The sequence below is a fragment of the Podarcis cretensis genome (genome assembly GCF_951804945.1).
Source record: "Podarcis cretensis genome assembly, chromosome: 16".
Lineage (NCBI taxonomy): Eukaryota > Metazoa > Chordata > Lepidosauria > Squamata > Lacertidae > Podarcis > Podarcis cretensis.
Window position 1 is genome coordinate 19,155,018 of NC_137186.1, and position 23,411 is coordinate 19,178,428.

The 23,411-nt window shown below is 43.8% G+C and overlaps 2 protein-coding genes across 3 annotated transcripts in view; both read right to left on the reverse strand.

The window, feature by feature from the left end:
* Positions 1 to 23,208, reverse strand: part of LOC307204859 (arylacetamide deacetylase-like 4) — a 58,674-nt gene extending 35,466 nt beyond the window's left edge. Inside the window, exon 1 of one of the 2 annotated variants that reach the window (XM_079956927.1) lies at positions 22,975 to 23,208. In XM_079956927.1, the coding sequence (XP_079813053.1) occupies positions 22,975 to 23,151 (177 nt within the window). In that variant the 5' untranslated portion in view covers positions 23,152 to 23,208. Of the gene's footprint in view, positions 1 to 14,562; positions 14,883 to 22,974 lie in introns of those variants that run through there. The other variant, XM_079956926.1, reaches the window with a different exon arrangement.
* On the reverse strand, positions 1,110 to 13,120 carry LOC307205200 (arylacetamide deacetylase-like 4; the record flags this gene model as incomplete). Its single annotated transcript, XM_079957402.1, has 4 exons — positions 1,110 to 1,911; positions 3,673 to 3,736; positions 5,192 to 5,408; positions 12,452 to 13,120. The coding sequence occupies 4 exons, from the start codon at positions 13,118 to 13,120 to the stop codon at positions 1,137 to 1,139; spliced, it is 1,725 nt and encodes a 574-aa protein (XP_079813528.1). The 3' UTR covers positions 1,110 to 1,136.
* Positions 23,209 to 23,411: the final 203 nt, after the last annotated feature.

Genomic DNA, 23,411 nt, shown 5'->3' on the forward strand with positions numbered 1-23,411 from the left:
AGAACTTTGTGTGGGGGGGTTAACCTCTGAAATTGTTTGTCTGACCCATCTTTTAGCTCATAGGAGCAACTCTCGGGAATCAGGTTTGTTAGTAGTTTGTATGAGATCTTCTTGCAGTAAAGTAAGTTGCCGGACCCACCACTTAAAACACTCTTGGGAGATACATGAGCGGCCTGGTTAATAATAATAATAATAATGCGGTGCCCTGCTAGGTTGGAGAATGGATAGTTCCATGGAGTGTCATCAATGCTTTTCTTCAAGAAAAAAATGTGCAGGTAATGTGTACACCCTTAAGTACTCCCAGGAAAAAAGCACTGATTGTCATGAAGTAACTTTGCACAGATAGATATGGTGTTCTGTTTTGACATCAGTCTGTTATTTTGTGTGTTTTTAAAATATAGTGGTACCACAGGTTATATACGCTTCAGGTTACATACGCTTCAGGTTACACACTTCGCTAACCCAGAAATAGTGCTTCAGGATAAGAACAGAAATCAGGCTCCGGCGGCGCAGCAGCAGCAGCAGCAGGAGGCCCCATTAGCTAAAGTGGTGCTTCAGGTTAAGAACAGTTTCAGGTTAAGAACGGACCTCCGGAACGAATTAAGTATTTAACCTGAGGTACCACTGTATAAGATAAATTAGATGTCACAAGCATGATGTCTCCTCAGTCTCTAAAATGTTCCAATTATTTTGGCACTACAGTTATTCATTGGAATTAGCAAACACAACAGGCAATGTTGGTGACCCATTTGGACGGTTTTAACGGAGGATTGGGCCAATTCATAGAGGAGGCCATGGGCATGTTTCCCCTCCACTACTGCATGCAGTATTAATGCTATTTGCTAGGAATTACAAGCAGGGAAACTTCTCTTGTACCCAGGTCCTGTTTGTGGGCATCTCAGGAGGCACCTGCTTGATCTGTGAGAGTAGGATTATGGACAAAGTGGGGCAATGGCCTGGTCCAACAGAGCTTTGCTTATGTGCTTACAAACACAATGGTGATTTTAATAAATTAGCCTGACAAAACCTTGGACCTGAGTTTTTCTTTTAACTTAAGGATTGGCACAATGAGGAACAAAATTTCCCTCCACAGAAGCAGAAGACAGCCATTGGAAGACAAAGAAGGTCATTCATTTCTATAAATCTTTTAAGAACTGTATTGCACTCTGCAAACATTTCTGTGTGCTCGGGAATTCAAGTGGCCCCCAACCAGCCAAGCCCATTATTCCATGGAATCCATCTTGAACATGATACCATGTCACTGGCACACCATTGTCCTCTAACCGCTTCTTGTACAACAGCCCATCGTCCCGGAATCCATCATATTCACAGGTTAGAATGAAAGTCTCTGGGAGCTGGCGGATTATGTCATCCTCTGCTAGAAGGGGGGCAAACATTGTCTCAGTACCTCTTTTAACTTGTTCATAAAGTTCTTCTGAAAATGGAGCAGGTTTTACAGGAACATAGCCCCTAGCTTTAAATTCTTCTGGAATGTTATCAGCACTGATCCATTTTTTGCATTTCTCTCTCAAATCAGGAGGGACATGGGCGCCTTTCAGAACTCCATCTACATTCATTGTCTTCCCAGTGAGATATGTCAAACCAACTTTGACAGTTCTTTTCCGGAACATAGGAGGAACTGAATGGTTTTGCTGATAGGATGGCAAATTGAAGTCCATTCCTTGGAGGAATGGGTAAATGAGGACCTGAGCTCGCACTCTTGGGAGGTCCTCTCTGGTCACCAGTTCTTGGCAAATGGCTGCAGTAAAAGTGCCTCCAATACTCTCCCCAGCAATGGCAATGCAGCTGGCGTCCACTCCATATTCCTTTGCATTTTTCATAAAGTATATTGCAGCAGTTAAACAGTCCAGTACAGGGACTGGATACGGATGCTCAGGAGCTAAACGAAACCTAAAGAGAAGGCAAGATGTCATCAGCATTCATCATACACTTTGCAGCATTTTCCTGCAATGGCATATATATCAAGGGTGGCCCCCCTAGGGCCACATTCCTTTCTATGCAACCTTCCTGGGGGCCACATGTCAGCTGTGGGTGGAACCAGAGAGCAAAATGGAAAGCAAATGCGAACTTTCCCACTGGACAAGTAGGTTGGTTCCTACACACAGCCACACACCTTTCTCTACCCTCCAACCAAGCAAGCAAGACACATTCACACCAGTCAGATGCCATTCAAGGATGGTGCAAAAGAGGGGCAATGGTGCAGGGGTGGGGTCTGGGGTCAGAGGGGAAATGAAGTGGCCCAGAGGGCAACATTCAGCCCCTGTGGCTGATGCTCTGCACCCAAATATAATGCTAGTTCAGCATCCCATTCTCAGTGGCTGATGGTCAAATCTGATTCCGACCATAGAGGCAGACTATAGCCAGCATAGCTAGGAGCCACTGGTAGCCTTATACTCTGCCCAGTTATTTAATCCCTTTTCAAAGCCATCCACATTGGAAGCTATCTCTGCTTTCTGTGGGAATTAGTTCCATAGTTTAACTTTGCACTGTATGGATAAGTACTTTCTTTTATCTGAATCTTCTAGCATTCAGCTTCATTGAATGTCCACATGTTCTAGAGTTCAGAGAGAGCGACAAACACATTTCCCCAGGCCACTTTCCACATGACATGCCTAATATAACCAACTTCTATATTTTGAATGTTTTCTTGATTTCCTTTTCCATCTCAGGAAAACAACCCCAGTTCTGAATCACCTCCAGTATGTCCCACCATGCCTTCCTGAGATCATTGCTTCCCACTCTTTCTGCCCACTTTAAACCATATGGCCTTAAAGCCAAGAACTCCTGTTCACCCACCTTGGCCAGGAGGCTTCAGATCATGCACCAAAGGTGCACTAAGGCAGTGAGGGCAGCCATTGGGAGAGATGATGTTCATTACTGTCGGGAAGGCTTGCCTTGTAAAGGGCTCTGAAGCCCTGGCAAATGACACTTCTCCCATTGCCCAATGTACCACTGCTCTCATTGGGTGGTAAGTGTGGCTGACGGGACAGTTGGGAACAGCTTGAGCTTATTTGCCAAAGAGAAGTTCACCTTAACTCCAGCTGCACTTTCCCTTTCAACCACAGGCCCTTTTGCCTTAGGAGATGAATCCTAATGGCTTTTTATGGGTTGATGTGGTGGTTTTCTGTAAAAGTAATTTAATGGCCTGATCCAGCAGAGCTCTTCTTATCATTAAAGCCAGAGGGATTGGGTCCAAAGGCATAAAAATCAAAATACAAAGATGAACACCCATTCTAAAGGTTGGCAAATTCACTATGTTGGCAAAATCAGCTTTTTTCTGGGCTCATGGGGAAGGGTTAGAAACTGAGGGGAAATACCGTATTTTTCGCCCTATAGGACGCACTTTTCCCCCTCCAAAAATGAAGGGGAAATCTGTGTGTGTCCTATGGGACGAATGCAGGCTTTCGCTGAAGCTTGGAGAGCGACAGGGGTCGGTGCGCACCGACCCCTCTCGCTCTCCAGGCTTCAGGAAGCTATCAGCAAGGCTGGGGAGCCCGCGGGATTTCCCGCAGGGCTCCCTAGGCTGCGGATAGCAGCCTGCTGCCCGGAGCGCGGGGTGCACTGAAGCCGCGGCTGGGGCGGGATAATTTTTTTTCTTTATTCCCCCCCTCCCCAAAACTTTTCTGCTACAACAAGTATGAAGATACTTACTCAGCACACATAACCACTGAGTCAGTTTGGTGGGCAATGGAACGGCAGATCATTTCAGAGGTTCCTAGGGGGAAGGAAACACATCACGCACTGCCTGCTGTGAGCAATTATTTGTTACGCTCCATTTCCTTGGTCTTTCACATTGAAATCACTGTGAGTTGAATCCACTGTGAGTTAGTCCTACTGAAAGTAAACCTGTTGAAATTAACAGATATGACCAATGCTTTCCCCCCCCCCCAGGGGGTACACAAGGGTATGCAGTACCGGCACCTCTTTGTTGTTGTTGTTTAAAAGTGTGGCACTTACCTTAACAATTTCATGGTGAGTACTGCCACCTCTCTTTCTAGAAAAAAGGACTGATATGACTAATATTGCTGTGTCATAAATGTCTGTTTTTAATGTCCATGGAGGCACAGGTCAATTTTGCGTCCAGGGCAACTGTTTACCAGCTCCATCTGGAATGCAGGCTGAGACCCTACCTGCCCGCAGACTGTCTCGCCAGAGTGGTGCATGCTCTAGTTATCTCCTGCTTGGACTACTGCAATGCGCTCTACATGGGGCTACCTTTCAAGGTGACCCGGAAACTACAACTAACTAATCCAGAATGCGGCAGCTAGACTGGTGACTGGGAGTGGCCGCCAAGACCACATAACACCGGTCTTGAAAGATCTACATTGGCTCCCAGTACATTTCTGAGCACAATTCAAAGTGTTGGTGTTGACCTTTAAAGCCCTTAACGGCCTCCGTCCAGTATACCTGAAGGAGCGTCTCCACCTCCATCGTTCTGCCTGGACACTGAGGTCCAGCGCCGAGGTCCTTCTTGCAGTTCCCTCACTGCAAGAAGTGAAGTTACAGGGAACCAGGCAGAGGGCCTTCTCTGTAGTAGTGCCCACCCTGTGGAATGCCCTTCCACCAGATGTCAAAGGAAAAAAACCACCTACCATATTTTTTGGAGGCATCTGAAGGCAGCCCAGTTTAGGGAAGCTTTTAATATCTGAAGGACTATTGTATTTTAATATTTTATTGGAAGCCGCCCAGAGTAGCTAAGGAAACCCAGCCAGATGGGCGGGGTATAAATATATTATTATTATTATTATTATTATTATTATTATTTCACAATATATATATGCCACTTGATTGTAGAAAACAACAACAACAACCATGTATAGGCTGCACAAATCACCCCACCCCACCCCTGTCCACGGCAAACATTTCAGGATCTTTACATTAAATTACAATGACAAATTCTCTTCTAACAATACAGTGGAACCTCTCCTCGCGACCACAGTCCGTTCCGGAGGCCCGTCCTTATGGCGAAACGGGTCGCTGGGAGAGGCGCCATTGTGCGCAGGCACGGGCAACAGTTGCCCGCTTCTGTGCAGGCGCGAACAGCAGCAAACCCGCCCATTACTTCCAGGTTTGTCGTGGTCGCAACTTAGAACGTCCGCGAGTGGTGGCGGTTGTAAATAGAGGTTCTACTGTACAGTTAACCATTTCAAACACATTTCACAGAACTTACGGATGCTTCCAAACACCCCAGCACCTCCATGAAGGAAGATGATTCCTTTCCTGTTCCCAGCAGGTGATGTCTTGGGCCAGTACAGCCTCACAGGCACCCCATCAAAAACCAGGTCCTTTATGATCAGTTTGGAGTCCTTCATTATCGGAATGAATAGGCACATGGCCCTGATTATGGAATATCTATGGCAGATGCCCATTTTTTCCAGAATTCCTACCTGTTTAAAACAAAACATTTAGCATGCATAATTAGCATTAGATATTTTTCCACTTGCAACTTTTTAATACTTAAAAAAGTATTTTGGGACCGTCTAATCCAGCCTATAGAAATGATCATGACCCTTCCGGTAGAGCGCGCGCCCGAAGCAGGCGAGGGATTTTCCCGGGAGGGAAATCCTAGCTATTTCGGCCTAAAAAGGGGTTTTTTGGGGCGAAAAAACCCTTCGTTAAAACCTCTGGTGGGTGTCCAGAGATCCAGGTTCCCGGCGGTGCCGACAAACAGCCCGTCCGGCCGCCAGGTAGCCTCTGAAAAAGAGGTGAAGAGTGCGGTGGAACGGGACTGCTGGCTATCGGGAAGCCATTGCTGCGGCTGAATAGCGAAGCCCCGAGCCTGGGGGGAACAGCGCTCCGCTCTCAAAACTAAGAAATTTGGACTTATAATATATAATTTGGTTGAATTCGGCTGGAAAATAAAAAGGGAAGTCTCGAATTAATAAGGAAAAAATTACGAGTTCAGCGATCGTTTGGAGTCAACAAAGACGCAGGACTTCATGCAGAGCAAGAAAGTGAAAGTGAGTTGCCGCTAGCGGCTATTGTTTCCGTTTCTCCCTAACTATTTGAAACTGTTTCAAGCAGTTAAAGTTAAAGTATAAAAATAATTTAACTACAAGAAGGAAAGAAGGGAATTTTTAAGGGCGAACAGAGGGAGTTGGTGATACAAAACGAAAGTCTTAGATGTAATGGAGGACATTGTAACTTTGATTTAATTTCCCATTTTTTTTTCCTGTGAATAAACTGTCACGTCAACGAAGAGCTACCGGCGCCATTTTATTTGACTATACAGGGGATTTTGGCAGAGAAAGAAGAAGTTATTTCAGTGTCTTTTTGGAGGTTCTGGATACAATTCTTTTTTCCTCTTTTTTGTTTTTGGACTCAGAGAACTGGAAAAAGTGAAAGCTGAAAAGAGAGGTCTGTGCGATAATTTTTTATAAACTTTACGTGAAGATTTGTTCCCCCTAGTGGACGGATTGAAACACTACAAGTTGTTTTTCAGAATTTTCCATTGTTGACGATATAAGTTAGGATTTGAAGAACTTGCTTCCAGTGACCTCCTCTCCTGGGCATTCTGCGGTTTCCCCATTTCCAAGGGGTTTGGGGTTAAAGTCTCTTTTTAAATTGTAATTTGGAGTTTATTTGGTTTTTCTACATCTCCTCGCAGATTACAACTGAGACCCTAAATTGGATTACAACTGAATCTCCTACTTGGTCTGTTGTGGATTAGCCCGAGTGGGGGCAAGAAGATAACTATTTTATAGATAATTGGATACTTTATAATTTTCTGCTGGGGAAGCATCTCTGGTTACAAAGCTGGTTCTTTCATCAAATTTATATTATTGCTCTAAAAATTTTGGGTTTATATTCTGGAACTGTATTGGGTGTTCATTTTGTATTTGTTAATTAATAATTGGTTTTTGCAGATATTGTATGTTATTGTGATATTTAAAAAATGTCACATTTGCTGAAAAAAGGGGCAGAGGGGGGGACACCAACAGACAGGAGAGCTTCAAAACGGGAAACGGAGTTTAGAACCGAAATTTTAAAAATGTTTGCAGAAATAAAACAAAGTGAGAAAAATCTGGAGACAAAATTAGAACAAGTTGATAATAAAATTGGAAAAATGGATAAAAAGATTGATGAGACAGTTAGTGAACTGAAAGGACAGATCAAGGAGGTATCAAAAAGAGTAGATGAGGGGTTAAAAAGGACAAAGCAAGAAATGAAGGAGATGAAACGGGAAGAGGAAAAGATGAAGAGTGAGATGGTAGATTTAAATAAAGCTCAAGAAGAAATAAAAGACTATTGCTATGAATGAATTGAGACAGAGGGAAGTAAATTTGAGACTGAGACAAGTTCCGGAGATACAAAATGAAAATATAAGAGAGAAGCTAATAAAGGAAATCGCACAGTGGCTGGAGCTAGCAGAAGAAGTAGTCGCAAAAACAGTACAAAACACATTCAGAATGAAAATAAGGACAAGTAAAACAAAGAAATTTCCGGGTGATTGATCACATTTAAAGATAGAGAGATGAGAAATTTGATTCTACAAAGAAATAGAGAGAAAAGACTATACATAGATGGAAATTACATAATCATTTTTAAAGATATACCAATAAGGCTGTTGAAACGAAGAGAAGCCTATAAACCACTGGTGCAAATTCTTAAGAAGAACAAGATCGATTTCAGATGGGAATACCCTGAAAGAGTCTCGTTTTTCTACAAATGTGTGAAAAGAAGACTGACAAGCCCCGAGGAAATAGGGAAATTTACGAGAAGATATAAAGAATTACAGGCGGGTGAGGAAGAGAGCAAGGGAGCAGAGGGAGGAGTGTCAGAATCAGGAGAAGAAGAGGAACAAAATGGAAAAAAATCGGAAGAAGAAGAAGAGGAAGAGGAAGAAGAGGTAGACAGATTGTAAAGTAATAAATTAAACTTATTTAATTTGGAAGAAGAATGGCGTTAAAATTATGGAATTGGAACATCAATGGGATGAATGATAAGAAGAAAAGAAATAAAATTGAACAATTTTTGAAAAAGAAAAAATTAGACATCATATGTTTACAGGAAACTCATGTGGCAAAGAGACACAGGAAAATTCTGATTAACAAAAGATTAGGGAACAAATTCATATCTTCGGATAAAGAGAAAAAAAAGAGGTGTTGTTTTATATATTAAAAACAAAATTGAATCCCATCAACTTTTCAGAGATGAAGAAGGGAGAATCATTGCTGTCCAAATCAGTTGGCAAGGTGAAAAATTGATAATTGTCGGATCTATGCACCAAATGGAAATAAGACTGATTTTTATAGATCATTGGAGGAAAAATTATTTGAATACATGGATCAAAAAATCATAATAATGGGAGACATGAATGGAGTTGTTTCACTGGAAATGGATAGGTTAAGAGAAGTAAAAAACAAAGAAGGGAAATTGCCTAAGACATTTTTTACGATGACGAAAAATTGTAATTTGATAGACATCTGGAGACTCAGACACCCATTGGAGAAGCAATTCACACATTACTCAGAACTGAATCAGTCAATGTCAAGAATAGATCAAATATGGTTATCGAATGAATTGACTCCAAGAATCCAAAAAATTGAAATTCAAGCGAAAGTGATTTCGGATCACAATCCGATAGAAATGGAATTAAAAGGATTCGAAGAAAGAACTTTTAGATGGAGATTGAATGATAATTTGTGGGATGATCAGAAGATAGTCGAAAAATCACAAAAGAAATTATCTGAATATTTTATGGACAACGTCAACAAAGGTACGAAAACGAGTATTGTTTGGGACGCAAGCAAAGCAGTAATGAGAGGCTTTCTTATTCAGCAAAATTCATTGAAGAAAAATAATAAGGAAAAAAAGACAAAAGAGATCTTACGACAGATTATGGACAATGAACAAAAACTGATTAAAAAACCTAAGAATGTGAAGATAAAGCAGGAAATAAAGATCCTCCAAACACAGTTTGCAATGATAATAAATAAAGAAGTGGAGTGGAACATCAAAAGACTAAGACAAAAAAACTTTGAGTTTGCAAATAAATCAGGAAAATGGCTTGCGTGGCAACTTAAAAAGAGAAAGGAACAGAGCACAATTAACAAAATTAAAATAAACGGAGAAGAGACAGTTGATCCAAAAGAAATAAGGAAAGGATTCTTGGACTTTTATAAGCAACTATATAAAAACAAGGAAAGGAACAATAAGAAGAAAATAGAAAGATATCTAAGAGACAAAATGGTGCGGAAGATCCCGACAGACCAAAAAGCCCAACTAAATGCCCCAATAGAAAAAGAAGAAGTAAAAGAAGTGATAAGGGAGCTGAAGAGAGGGAAAGCCCCGGGTCCAGATGGGTTTACATCTAGCTACTATAAAGAGATGAAAGATGTGCTGATGACCCCGCTGATTGAAGTCATGAACAATATTTTGAAAGGAAGAGACATCCCAGAAACATGGAAAGAAGCATATATTACACTAATCCCAAAACAAGACTCTGATTTAACCCAAGTGAAAAACTACAGGCCTATTTCATTATTGAATACGGACTATAAGATTTTTGCTGGAATTTTAGCGAAGAGATTGAAAAAGATACTAACAAGAATTATACATAAAGATCAAGCAGGCTTCCTACCAGGCAGACAAATGAGAGATAATATAAGAAATATAATCAATGTTATAGAATATCTGTCTGATAGGTGCGATAAACAAGCAATTTTAATGTTTGTGGATGCAGGAAAGGCCTTTGATAATGTGATTTGGGAGTTTATGTTGAAAAATCTAGAATATATGGAGGTGGGACAAGAAATTTTCAATGGCATAAAGGCAATCTATACTGAGCAGAGAGCAAAATTGATAGTAAACAATGTGATTACCGAAGATATAAAAATATCTAAAGGAACAAGACAAGGCTGCCCATTATCGCCATTGTTATTTATAACGGTTCTGGAAGTCTTACTAAATGCAATTAGACTTAACAAGCAAATAAAAGGGGTAACAGTAGGGCTAAATGAGTATAAAGTTAAAGCCTTTGTCGATGATTTGGTAATGACTATGGAAGAGCCAACAGAAAGTATAAAGGAAGTGTTGGAAGAGATGGAACAATTTGGAAAGGTGGCAGGATTCAGACTGAATAAGCAAAAGACGAAAATGATTGTAAAAAATATGGAACAAAATATGATTGAATTAATGCAGCAACAAACCGAGATAGAGGTGGTAAAAAAGGTTAAATATTTGGGAATTTGGTTATCACCTAAGAATATAGATTTGTAACAAAATAACTATGCCCCGGTTTGGAAGGGAATAAAGAAAGATCTGGAGGTGTGGGCCAGAATGAAATTATCATTTTGGGGAAGAATATCCACGATAAAAATGACGGTGCTACCAAAGATGTTATTTTTGTTTCAGACTATACCCATACTAAAGGGTATAGGAATTTTTAAAGAATGGCAAAAAGCGATCTCAAGGTATATCTGGCAGGGAAAGAAGCCTAGAATAAAATTTAAGTTATTGACAGATGTTAAAGAAAGAGGAGGCTTCGCCCTGCCAGATATGAAATTGTATTATGAGGCAGCATGTTTATGCTGGATAAAATAATATAATTAGTATTATTATTAGTATGCCAATATCACATTGGTAGCAAAACAAGATCATGACCCACCCAAGTCAATAATTATAGACCTTGTAGTAATGTTCACCCCCAACCGCTTGCCCCTCCCATCTCCTGTCTCTGCTCTCCGGCCAGACTAGGACGCCCAGGGCAAGGTTGGCGGGCTAATTACTTTTTCCAAAACAGAACAAATACGACCCGGTAGGGCTGCCACCACTCCCTCTTGTCCAGGGGACCCAGAATCACAACCCAGGGAGAAGGCTGTGACCCGTTTAACCTGGCTGTCCCCCTGTTCCGCAAGCTGCATCCACAGACTTGCAGGCAGAAGTTCTACGGTAGAGTGTAACCAAGCGTAAGGCTAGGACTTAGCTATTCCCTCCGGAAAGGCACACCAACTAAAACAGTTTCATTCTTAAAAGGTTTATTTTAAAAATAACATAAAAAACATGCTAGAGTAGCAGGCACTCTTTTGAACATTACAGATAAGAAAATAAGAACATTGCATAATAGAACTAGCTATACATACTCACAAGCTCTAACACACAATAGGATAGCTGAAATCTTTAGGACTCTGCAAGTTGAAGGCTTTTGATGATCTCCATTTCAAAAGGCAAAACAACAGCTGTTAAGATGGAACATCAGAGCCGGGCCTCTATGCGGATTGCAGAACAATGGCAGAGAGCGCCATTTCTCAAACAATTCCCTGATCCTTTATTCACAATTCGCACCAGGCGTCGTAACTTTCAAGCCAATCATAAGACTCAAATTATTTTTGAATACACCAATGACCGGCTTGCTGGTCAATCAATTTACCCCTTGACAGCTGGGCCAATTTGGAATTCAAACTTTAAATCAAAGGGTTTCCTCCCTTCCGTGGAAATTAGCCAGATACACATTCCCAAGCAATTCAAGGACAGATAGCATCACTGGGGGAGAGGGGATGTTTACACTCTCAAACTCAGGTGTTAGGTCTTTCATTAAATCAAGGCTTCCTTGGTTCCAATAAAGCTTTCAGCTAAGGAGCCATCTAATCTAGAGTTTAAAGATACACAACTTCTTTCCCAGGGTCCTTGTGGCGGATGAAACTCCCACAAGGCTTCACTCCTTTTACTTGACCAAAGAATAATTTTCTAAATAAGACTAACTTTACTACAGGTTTATGGCAATATTAGCAAGAAGACTCAAGCAAGTGTTAGGAAACTTAATACATGAAGACCAGACAATATTTCTGCTGATGAGGCAGTTAAAAGATAATGTTGCAATTGTATTAAATGCTACTGAATATTTTGAAAAAAGAAATGATTAGCAATTACCCATGATTTTTCTAGATGCAGAGAAAGCGTTTGATAATTCACTGGGCAACAATTTTTTACTTTTTGAATTATGTCTAGATTTCTACAACTGATTTAGTGTATTTTTGCACTGCTGAATCAGGAAATGGCATCCGTTTCTCTCCATCAGGTCAGGTTTACTGTAAACTGAATGGTGGGCATTGATAAAGGTAAGTAAACGTAAATTGCATGTTGCTTCACCATTTTTCAAACTTCAGTGCTTGAACTTCCATTTCTTGGAACTCCAGGAATGCTCAGTGGCAGGGAGGTCTCTCTTCAGAGTCCAACAGTAGTCAGCCATCATGACTGCGTCCCAGCGACACTGATACCTGGTCTACATCTTTTTCATGTCCTGATGGAATCTCTCCCCCTGCTCATCACTCACTGAACCCAGGTTCTCAGGAAACCGGTCCATATGTGAAAATAGGTAGTGCATCTTGACGCTCATGTTGCAGCCCAGGTTTCTGAAAGCAGTCAGCATGTTGTTGACAAGTTCTGCGTAGTTTCTGGCCTTATTGTTGCCAAGAAAGTTCTTAACTACCAGAACAAATGCCTTCCACGCTTCCAGTTCCACTTTGTTCATTGACTTTCCGAACTCTGAATCTCTGATGAGCTGACGGATCTGTGGACCGTCAAAGATGCCAGCTTTCAACTTCTCCATGGTCAATCCTGGAAAAGCCTGGCACAAGTAAGTGAAGCAGTCACCATCCTTGTCCAGAGCCTTGGTGAACTGCTTGATTAAGCCAAGCTTGATGTGCAGCAGTGGGAAGAGTATTCTGTCTCTGTCCACCAGAGGGTCATTGATGACGTTCCTTTCTTTGCAAGGCACCAATTCCTCCCGCACAGGCCAGTCCTTCTTTGTGTCATGCTGAGCACGGTCCCTACTATCCCACATGCACAGAAAACATGGGTACTTGGTGAAGCCAGACTGTTGTCCCAACAAAAAGTTCACCATCTTCAGGTCAACACAAATAAACCACTTATGCTGATCATAACCAATTTTCTCCAGCACATACTTCACCGCTTCATAGTTCTCCTTCAGTGTACTTGAGTGAGCCAGGGGTATAGAGGCAAACTGGTTGCCGTTGTATAGCAGAACACGTTTCAGTGATCGCTTGCTGCTGTCAGTGAACAGTCTCCAATCTTTGGGTTCGTACTGTGGCACTCCAAGCTTGAGCAGAAGTTGTGCGATATCTGCACAGTACACCATGTCCTCTTCCGAGAAAATACGGAGGTAATCTTGATGCCTGTTGCGGAAGAAGCTGATGCAAGCACTGTCAGAGAGGAGGTTTTTTTCCTTCTATCTGGATGCCAACAGTTCGGCAGAGTCCTTTACAAGCTGAGGTCGCGAACTAGATCATTCAACTCCTTTTGGGAAAATGGATGCGGAGCATCATCTTCAAGAACCACTTCTTCTTCTTCATGTCCTTCAACACTGGAGGCATCTTCGTCAATAATGTCAGGAAGTTCTCCGAAGATAGGCACTGGAATTTCATCACAATGAGCTACAGGACGACGTGCTGATTGAAGATCAGGATACTTGAGGCTGCTCCAGTTCTTTCTGTTGATCCCAGTCACATCAACAGCACACCAATTTATGGAAGATTTTGAGGTTTTATGACTTCAAACTGATCCCTTTTCGACATAATCACCCAGAACTATCGGACCTGAATACTTCTTGTCATTAAAATAATCATTTCCAATCAAAACAATTATTCGACATGGCATTTCACCCCCACCAACTTCTTCTAAAATGCTCCACACAAGCGTACATGTGAACAAAAAGGTAAAAAAATGACATGCGGCCATAGCTCAAAAACTTGACCTGATTGAGCAAAACCAATGTGATTTTTGGATTCAGCGCATCAGATTCGTCCTAAATCAACTGAAAAAACGCAGACAACAAATTTGTTGTTGACCAGTGTAATGCTTCTTGGAAGTTGGGGGCGGGAATTACTAGATAAAATGGGGTTCAGGGAGAAATTTGTGAGAGGAATAAATACATTATATACAGAGCGATTTGCAAACAGTAAACAGAATTTTATAAGAAAAATGCATTATTGGCAAGGAAACAAGAGAAGGTTGTCTACTTTCACCATTATTGTTTATTTTGGTTTTAGAAGTGTTGTGTGGGGATATTAGGGAAAATGATATACGAAATCTCCAAGTGAGTCTTCGAACTTACAAACTGAGGGCATTTGCGGATGATGTGGAAAACCTGATGGAAAACCTGATGAAAATGTGGTTAAGGTACTGGAAGCAATAAAGCAGCTTGGTGATTTTCTTTTATAAGAGAAAGAAAGTAGTGGGCAGCAGAGGGCGGGAGATAAAAAATTTTTGACCAGATATCAAAATTTACTTGAACAGAAATCACTTTTATGATTATCTCCTATTGAAGCCAATACACTAAGGAAATTAAACATTCAAGAGAATTGGGGTACTTATAGAGACATACTATGTTTTTCTGGTAATGCATGTAAAATGAAAAAGTTAGAAGAAATTCAAGAATGGGTATCAGATTGGTTTCAATATTTTCAAATTCATTAGCATTTTTAAAAAGAATTATTCTAAATTATTTTATTGACTCTAAAAGGTTGCAGCCCCTTTTATAGAGGTGTCTTCATCCCCATGATATATGTAAAATATACTTACTAGTGCCAATCCATATCCCACTAAGAAATCGTAAAGCAGTATTATTGGGCGATAGGACAGTCCTCGAGGAAGGTGGGTCCTGGTAAGACGATAAGAAACTCCCCACACTAACAGCAAGAAATGAATGAAAATAGTTGTATATAATATCAGCATCCACAGAGTTTCACCAAACGCCATTTCCCTTAAACTCAGAGGCACAGAGACAAGGACTTCGCCTTGGCCAATGCTGGTGGCTTTTATAGGAGAACAATCTATGCCATGTGGAAAAGAACATCCTAGGCCAACCCATATAATTCTCAGTTGAGAAGAAAAGAAATAGTTTTGTAATTGAGTAAAACATTGCAGCTATCCTGGATTCCTGATAGACACTGTTGTTCCTCACACAGGGAGTGGATACGCATTGGTGGGTGTGAATTTGCTTATCTTCTCCTCCCAAGGAAAGTCGTGCATAGGAGTTTGCCTGCCCTCCCACACAAAATCATTGTGCCTCTTCCCTCCCTGAGGAGTTTATCAGGGATAATTAAAAGGGGCGGCACAACGATGCAGGAGGGGCTGGCTGGCACGACACTGCAATGGCATCCTCACAACAGGAGGGTCACTGCAACTTTCCAGAACAGTGTGGTGAGGAAAGAGGTTGGCGCTGTGTAGGCTGACCAATGGGAGCCAATCCCACCCAGTCTATTGCTCATATAACTCCACTTTTCATTTATAAAGTCCATTTATTTATTTATAAAAGCTTCCTCTGCTTCCTCTACTGTTGGACCCATTGATGGCCTCTTGCTGAACTGATACAAAGAGTCAGAGGGGAGTTGAAATACAATGGGATTTAGTTCACTCATTTATTTATAAAAGCTTCCTCTGCTGTTGGACCCATTGGTCATTTGCTGCAATGATACAAAATGGAAGCATCCTGTCTTTCTTGGTTGAAGGAATGGATAATGCAATGGTTGTAAGGGGTTACTTGTGCGTAAGTTGCCTTCAGTTTTGGTTAGATCGCCTGGCCAACCATGCTTTGGCTGACAGCTCACACTCCGTGGCCGTTCAGTCACTTGCAGAATCCGTCAGTGGGCGTTTCTTGATCCTCTTCCAGCATAAGAGCTGTTTGACGCCAAGTCTCCTCCTACTCTCCCTGCGCGGAACTCGTCTGCGCAAGTAAGGGGAAGGCAGAGGCGTGTCCGCGCTCTCCCCACTAGTCTCGGGTGAAGGGTCTTGGAGACCTCTCTCCGAATCCTCCATTTCCCCCCCTTCTCTACCGGTGTTACGCTGAATTCCTTCCCCCCTGCTGGTCCCCTCTCCTGCATCGCTGTGGAGCTTTGCCTCCACCTCTCGTTCTGATGTCAGTTCCCTGACAGATAACATTAGAGAATTCACATATTCTACACTTTAGAAGGTCATGATAATATTTTTGGTTGGCACGCTTCATTATGGTATGAAAAGGTGAAAGTACATAAAGGATTTATAAATCATATAATTAGGGGGTGGAATTGTATAGAATATGGGATAAATGGAAGCATTTATTAGAGGGGAACCACTTTGGCTCTCAATGCTGGAAGTTATAGAGGTAAAGAAAAAGAATATTATTATTATTATTATTATTATTATTATTAATTGAATTTATATACCACCCTATACCCAGAGGTCTCAGGGCGGTTCACATAAAAGGATTACAATATGATAGAATGGTGGACAACTTACAAAAAATTATTAAAACAAGTGGGAGGAAAGTATAAATTTATAAAAAATAAGGAATTATCAGGAAAACTAACAACATGGATACAATATCATCATTTGAATGGAGTATTTAAGAAAGATAGGCTACAAGGGTCTGGGGAAAAAATATCACAACTGGAGAGAGACCTGTTGGAATGGAATGTAAAAGTGCTGTCTATAATGTATAAAGGACGCAGGTGGCGCTGTGGGTTAAAGCCTCAGTGCCTAGGACTTGCCGATCGAAAGGTCGGCGGTTCGAATCCCTGCGGCGGGGTGCGCTCCCGCTGCTCGGTCCCAGCGCCTGCCAACCTAGCAGTTCGAAAGCACCTCTGGGTGCAAGTAGATAAATAGGGACCGCTTACCAGCGGGAAGGTAAACGGCGTTTCTGTGTGCGGCTCTGGCTCGCCAGAGCAGCGATGTCACGCTGGCCACGTGACCCGGAAGTGTCTTCGGACAGCGCTGGCCCCTGGCCTCTTAAGTGAGATGGGCGCACAACCCCAGAGTCTGTCAAGACTGGCCCGTACGAGCAGGGGTACCTTTACCTTTACCTTTATAATGTATAAAATATTATTGGAATGGGAGACAAAGGATGAGGAAATAAAATCCCCAATGATACATTGTGCAATAGAAATTGGTCATAATATAGACATGGAAGCATGGGGATGATTGTGGAATATGGATATAAAATGTATAGCATGTTATGGTTTAAGAGAAAACAATCTATCAAAATTTACTTGAACCGAAATCACTTTTATGATTATCTCCTATTGAAGCTTAGGCGCAGGGTTGGGGTCTTGGATACTACTGTGGTTTCCCCAGCTGCGCTCATGGCTCCGGAAAGCCACTCCCGAACTAAGGGGGGGTTGCGGGCTCACGCCCCCATCCACATTGTCGTGGGGCTGGCGCCAGCCCCGTGGGATTCAGGGTTGCTCATTAGTATTCATCTTCCACAGCGCCAGCCAATCGGCTGGCGGAAGGGGCGGGCCTATCTAAGGGCACTTAAGGTCAGGGCAGCCCTGGTTCGCCCCTTTTCCTTCTTTGCAGCAGCCGCGGTTGGATCTTCGTCTTACGGCTGCTTGTTTCCTTGTTGCTTTTTCGGTCCGCGTGTTTCCTCCTTTGTTGTTTCAGGTTTCCTCGAGCGGCCACTTGGAGGGCATTTTTGAGCCGCGGAAGCCTCCCTCTTAGGGTTATACCGGCTCCTGTGTCTCAGGCGCTACGCCAGTTGCGTTTGCTTTTTCGGATTATTAAACAAGGACCCAGCTTGTTGGGAGCTAGGAGAGAAGCGGCGGAAACCCTTCGTCAGGCAGCGCCGAGCTTTCTGTACGTTTTGCGGGGCTCCCCTAGCGCCGCAGTTCCTGTTAACCGCAGTGGGCTGCACGCTTCTCCTGGGTCTCGCGCCGCTGCACCCTAGCGAGTCGGGGATTCCTAGGTCGGCTTCCAGGGTTAGCCAAGACTCACACCGCTGCACGAAAGCTGCGATGGAAAGATCTACGGTCGTGAGCTGCTACAGCGCTCGCGGAAGGTTTGCCGCTTCGGGAGTTGGGAGAACCAGGGGGGATCTCGGGGGCTGAGTGACCGGGCACATTAATAATCGGCGCCGGCGCGCATTGTGAGTGGCGGGTGTCCCCCCTTTTTTTCCTCTCACAGATAATTGTTTGAAGTGCCTGGTTTCATCACTGCAGATCGTGGGGAATCTAGTGCAGTTCGCAGCGGTATTTAATTGATCTGAACGTTCATCTTTAATTCATTGATTTACATCCCTTTGTCTACAGGCAGCAAGCAGCTGCTTCTCAGCCTTAAGGGACAGATTTACATAGCTGTCTTTTGGAGTGGGTATACTATATTGAGTTAATTTTGGGAACTTTGTTCCTGTATTTCGCTAGCTAGCTACTACTCTCAGTGACTGCTTGCTTTTCCAATTAGCCTCAATAGCAGTTTATCAGTTATTCTGTGGCTACCCGAGTCCTTTGAAACCTCTTACTCTGCCTGATACTTGAATGACACGCTGTGCCCTGGGTGTAATTAATTCAGCTCTTTGCTGAGTGTTAATACTTCATACTTGAGAAGTGGCTGTCTTTACGTTTTAAATAATTTAGGGGTTTTAATAAAAGTGTATAATTCATTGGAAGCTTGAATAATTCATTGTTGGCAGTGTGCAAGTAATTCTTTCTGCCCTCCGGATTTAATAATTCATTAACTCTTTATAAGGCGTTGCATTCGTGTTACTGCCTGCCAACCTAGCAGTTCGAAAGCACCCCCGGGTGCAAGTAGATAAATAGGGACCGCTTACCAGCGGGAAGGTAAACGGCGTTTCTGTGTGCTGCGCTGGTGCTGGCTAGTAGTCCATAAGTCTAACTTAATTTTTTTTTGTGAATAATTCATTGGAGGTTTCTGGTCAATTCATACAGGAGGTTATTGCTTCTATCCCAAGAAGTTGGCTTTTCAATTTCATTTCTTGGTTGTAAACAGATAAGAACATTGGCAGGATTATTGTTACAACCTGCAGTTTCAAAAGAGTATATATTTAAAGTAGAAGAATAAATTAAGTTAATTTGAATATGCAGAAGATATTAAAAATAAATATCCATTCCTCCCCCCCCCCTCTTTCTCAATGTGAAGTCCCAAAATTGTCACATCATAACTCCAGGCAGATGTTACTACATAATATCTGCTTGAGTTTGAAGATTTAGCAATGAGAAACATCTGTGCAAAAAGCTAAGCCAAGTCCTTTGGAGTGCAATGGGTCCATTTCATTATACCCACATTAGACAGAATTATAATCAAACCCAGATACCCGGACACACAAAAGGCAAGACATTATGCTGCTCTCTCCATATCAGGCCAACAAGCAAGAAGATGTCGTTGGAACTCACCATTCTCTGATCACTTGAATTCAAACTTTGAGCTGCCAAGGAGAACCTTGAAATGTCATCCAGGCCAATAAGTCAGTGAACAAACAGTTGCAAGCAGTATATCAAGAGCAGGTGTTAAGAAGCGGGTGGTCAGGGCAGCCCTCTGCTGCACCCTATCTGCAGGGGGCTCTCAGAGAAGGACCGACCATCCTAAGGTCCAGCTAGGAAGGGCAAGGGTTTCTATAAAAAAGGTAAAGGGACCCCTGACCATTAGGTCCAGTCGTGGCCGACTCTGGGGTTGCGGCGCTCATCTCGCTTTACTGGTCGAGGGAGCCGGAGTACAGCTTCCGGGTCATGTGGCCAGCATGGCTAAGCCGCTTCTGGCGAACCAGAGCAGCGCACGGAAACACCGTTTACCTTCCCGCCAGAGTGGTACCTAAAGCATAACTCGGGCATAGGCCAACTGGGCCCTCCAGATGTTAGCTCCACTGGTCCTGTTAGCTAGGGATGATGGGAGTTGTATTCACAAAACAGCTGGAGGGCGGAGGTTGCCTATGACAGGCATAACTATTTGCATGTGAGCTGCGACCCTTTTACCCTTACTTGTGAGTAAACTCTAAAACCAATGGGATACATTTCTGAGTAAGTGTACTGGGTAGGACAACTCGCTATTAGGATTCAACCTGCCCGGGGATTTGGAGATAGAGAGTGGGGGGAGAGGGAAAGAGGCCTCTTGAAGAAAAGATAACAAATCAAACAGCAGCATTTCAGAGCATTTTTACACTGACCTGGAAACTTACCTGTCGCTTCGGGGCAACAATTTCAGTCAGTGGTAGAGTTAGCTGCAGGGACGCCTGGAGCAGCTGCCATGCCGTGCACCTGGGGGGGGCGAGCTGGGGGGCGCGCGGTGATCTGCTGTGGGCAATGGCGGCAACTCGAGCTGCTGCACATGGGGCAGCAGGGCGAGCCCCCTGCAGTGTGCCTTTTGCCACCCCACCTCAGGGATGACACACAGGGCGGGCTGCCGCCATCGCACCCCCCTTCCTATGCCCCGGATGCCTCCTAATAATAAAAATTAAGCCTCGTGTCTGTGTTTGGGTGTTTCCACTCCCACCCCCTTTCCTTGCCTGCCGGGCGCAGGCGGACTCTTCTTCAAACTGGCTTTGCCCAAGGAAAGTTCCCCGTTTTCCCTCCCCGCCTCCTCTCAGCCTTCCCCAGGACCAATAACAAGCTGCTCTAAGGGACAGCAGCATCGCGTTTTCAGATTTGGGCCAGCCTCCCACCCTCTATAAGGGACGCGGGTGGCACTGTGGGTTAAACCACAGAGCCTAGGACTTGCCAATCAGAAGGTGGGTGGTTCGAATCCCCACGGCGGGGTGAGCTCACGTTGCTCGGTCCCTGCTCCTGCCAACCTAGCAGTTCGAAAGCACACCAAAGTGCAAGTAGATAAATAGGTACCACTCCAGCGGGAAGGTAAACAGCATTTCCGTGCGCTGCTCTGGTTTGCCAGAAGCAGCTTAGTCATGCTGACCACATGACCCGAAAGCTGTACTCCGGCTCCCTTGGCCAATAAAGTTGGATTACTATGAGGAATTATAAAATATGCATCAAGCCATTGTGTCAGCTGTGAAAGCATGGTGTTGATTGGGTTTAATTCATTGACAGTAATTTCTGATCAAATCCCACAACCCTCTGCATCTCTGGCCATTTCCTCTACTGTCCATTTCTCTCTGCTTGCGTACACAGCCCAGCTGCCAGTTGCTTTGCCAGGCATCACAGCTGTCAACTGTCCCTTATTTGGCGGGAAACTCCCTTATCCCAGTGCTGTTTCCCGCTGCTGTCCTGGATTGATGATGTCCCATAAATTTCCCAGGTTTCAAAGGAAGCAGCTCCTCTCCCTCCCTCCCTGCCAGCCAGGGAGGAGGGAGGCTCCAACTGGGTTGCTTGGCTGTGTTGCTCACCCAATAAGGAGTCTAAGAACGACTGGGGGATGGAGCTTGCATGCCTTGTGCCGATCAAATCGGCCGCGTTGCCTGGGGACTCGCCTTTGCTCGGTGCTTCCCAGTGAAGAGGTGACGGTGTGGTAATATTGAGGCTTGGAAGTGAGCAATAGCCCTGGCGGAGCTGGTCTGGGGAAAGGAGAAAGGTCTGCTTATGGAAAGTAACTGCAGCACTTACCAAGCAACGGTCAGGGGGGCGGAATGAGAAGCAAAGGTTATGTTGGGATCCACCTCTGAATTACCTGATGCGATTTGCCAGGAAGGCCACTGGGTGGCAGCACATTACAAGACACCAAAGCAAAATGACTGAAACATGAAAAGAGGGTGCCACGATTGTCTGCAAGGGCAAAAGCCCACCTACAGATTAGCTGAGCTCTTTACTTTGGGACCTGTGATCCCTTATTTTGGCTGCTGATCCCTTATTTTCAAATCTGAAAGTTGACAGCTATGCCAGGCATGCATCTTGGGCTGTGAAAGATAGTGGGCAGGTTCTTTTGATGTAGCTTTTCTGATATGTTAATCTTAGGATGTTAATCTTAGGGCCGGGAAATAGATCTCACATGAAGGTGATAGTGATCCCTGTCCTCCTGGCCTCCTTCTTATCATGTATATTGCTTGTTTGTGACTTCCAGGGTTGCTGGATGCACTCCTTTGTAGTTCTGTTTTGTTTACCCCAGAAGTGCATGCTTAATTAGTTTTTGTAGGTTAACTTTGTCCCCACGTGGGGTTTGTTGAAATGCTCAGAGGAAATCTGATTGGTTCTTGTTCTTACGAACACGGTGACAAAAGTTCTTTTGTGAATAAAACGACCTGGGCTGGAGGGTGGACAGGAATTATTATTATAAGAAACCAGTCTTGCTGGTTCAAGGGACGCAGGTGGCGCTGTGGGTTAAAGCCTCAGCGCCTAGGACTTGCCGATCGAAAGGTCGGCGGTTCGAATCCCTGCGGCAGGGTGCGCTCCCGCTGCTCGGTCCCAGCGCCTGCCAACCTAGCAGTTCGAAAGCACCTCCGGGTGCAAGTAGATAAATAGGGACCGCTTACCAGCGGGAAGGTAAACGGTGTTTCCGTGTGCGGCTCTGGCTCGCCAGATGCAGCTTTGTCACGCTGGCCACGTGACCCGGAAGTGTCTCCGGACAGCGCTGGCCCCTGGCCTCTTAAGTGAGATGGGCGCACAACCCCAGAGTCTGTCAAGACTGGCCCGTACGGGCAGGGGTACCTTTACCTTTACCTTGCTGGTTCAAGCCTCTGTGTGTATTTTCATAATCAGAGTTCAATCCGTCCTTTACTTTGGGAATGCCTCAAAGCAGAGTCTGCTGGATTAGGACAATGGCCCATCTAGTCCAGCATCTCGCAGCTGTCAACCAGGTGCCCCAATGGGAAACCCACAAACCCGGACCCAAGCACAGGAGCCCTCTCCCCTCCTGTGTTTTCCAGCAACTGGTGTTCAGAAGCATTGCTGCCTCCATCTCTAGAGCCAGAGCTAGTTAATAAGCATCCATAGCTATTGCCTCCATGAATTTCTCTATTTCTCGTTGGAAGCTATTCAACTTGGCAGCCATCACTGCCTCTTGTGAGAGTGACTTCCATGGACTGAATATATTATGTGTGAAGAAGTCCTTTCTTCTATCTGTCCTGAATCTTCCAACATTCAGCTTCATTGGGTTGTCTACAAGTTCTAGTGTTGTGAGAGACGGAGGAAAACCTTTCTCTCTCTATTTTCTCCATAATCTTAAACATTTCTATCACGTCGCCTCTTACTTGCCTTTTCTCTAAACTAAAATATTTCAAATGTTGCAGCCCTTTTTAATAGGTGTCGCTTCATCCCTGTAATATATGTAAAATAAACTTACCAGTACAAATCCATATCCCACTAAGAGATTTAAAAGTATCAATGGTGCAGGACGGCTCATTCTTCGAGGCACGTGGGTCCTGGCAAGAGTATAAGAAACTCCCCACACTAACAGCAAGAAATGAATGAAAATAGTTGTATATAATATCAGCATCCACAGAGTTCCACCAAATGCCATTTCCCTTCAACTCAGAGGCACAGAGACAAGGACTTCGCCTTAGCCAATGCTGGTGGCTTTTATACAAGAACAGTCTGTCACCTGTAAGAGAACATCCTCGGCCAACCCACTTAACCTCTCAGCTGAGAAGAAAACAAATGGTTTAGGAATGTGGTAATATGGTGCAGGTGGCGCTGTGGGTTAAACCACAGAGCCTAGGGCTTGCCAATCAGAAGGTTGGCGGTTCGAATCCCTGTGACGGGGTGAGCTCCCGTTGTTCG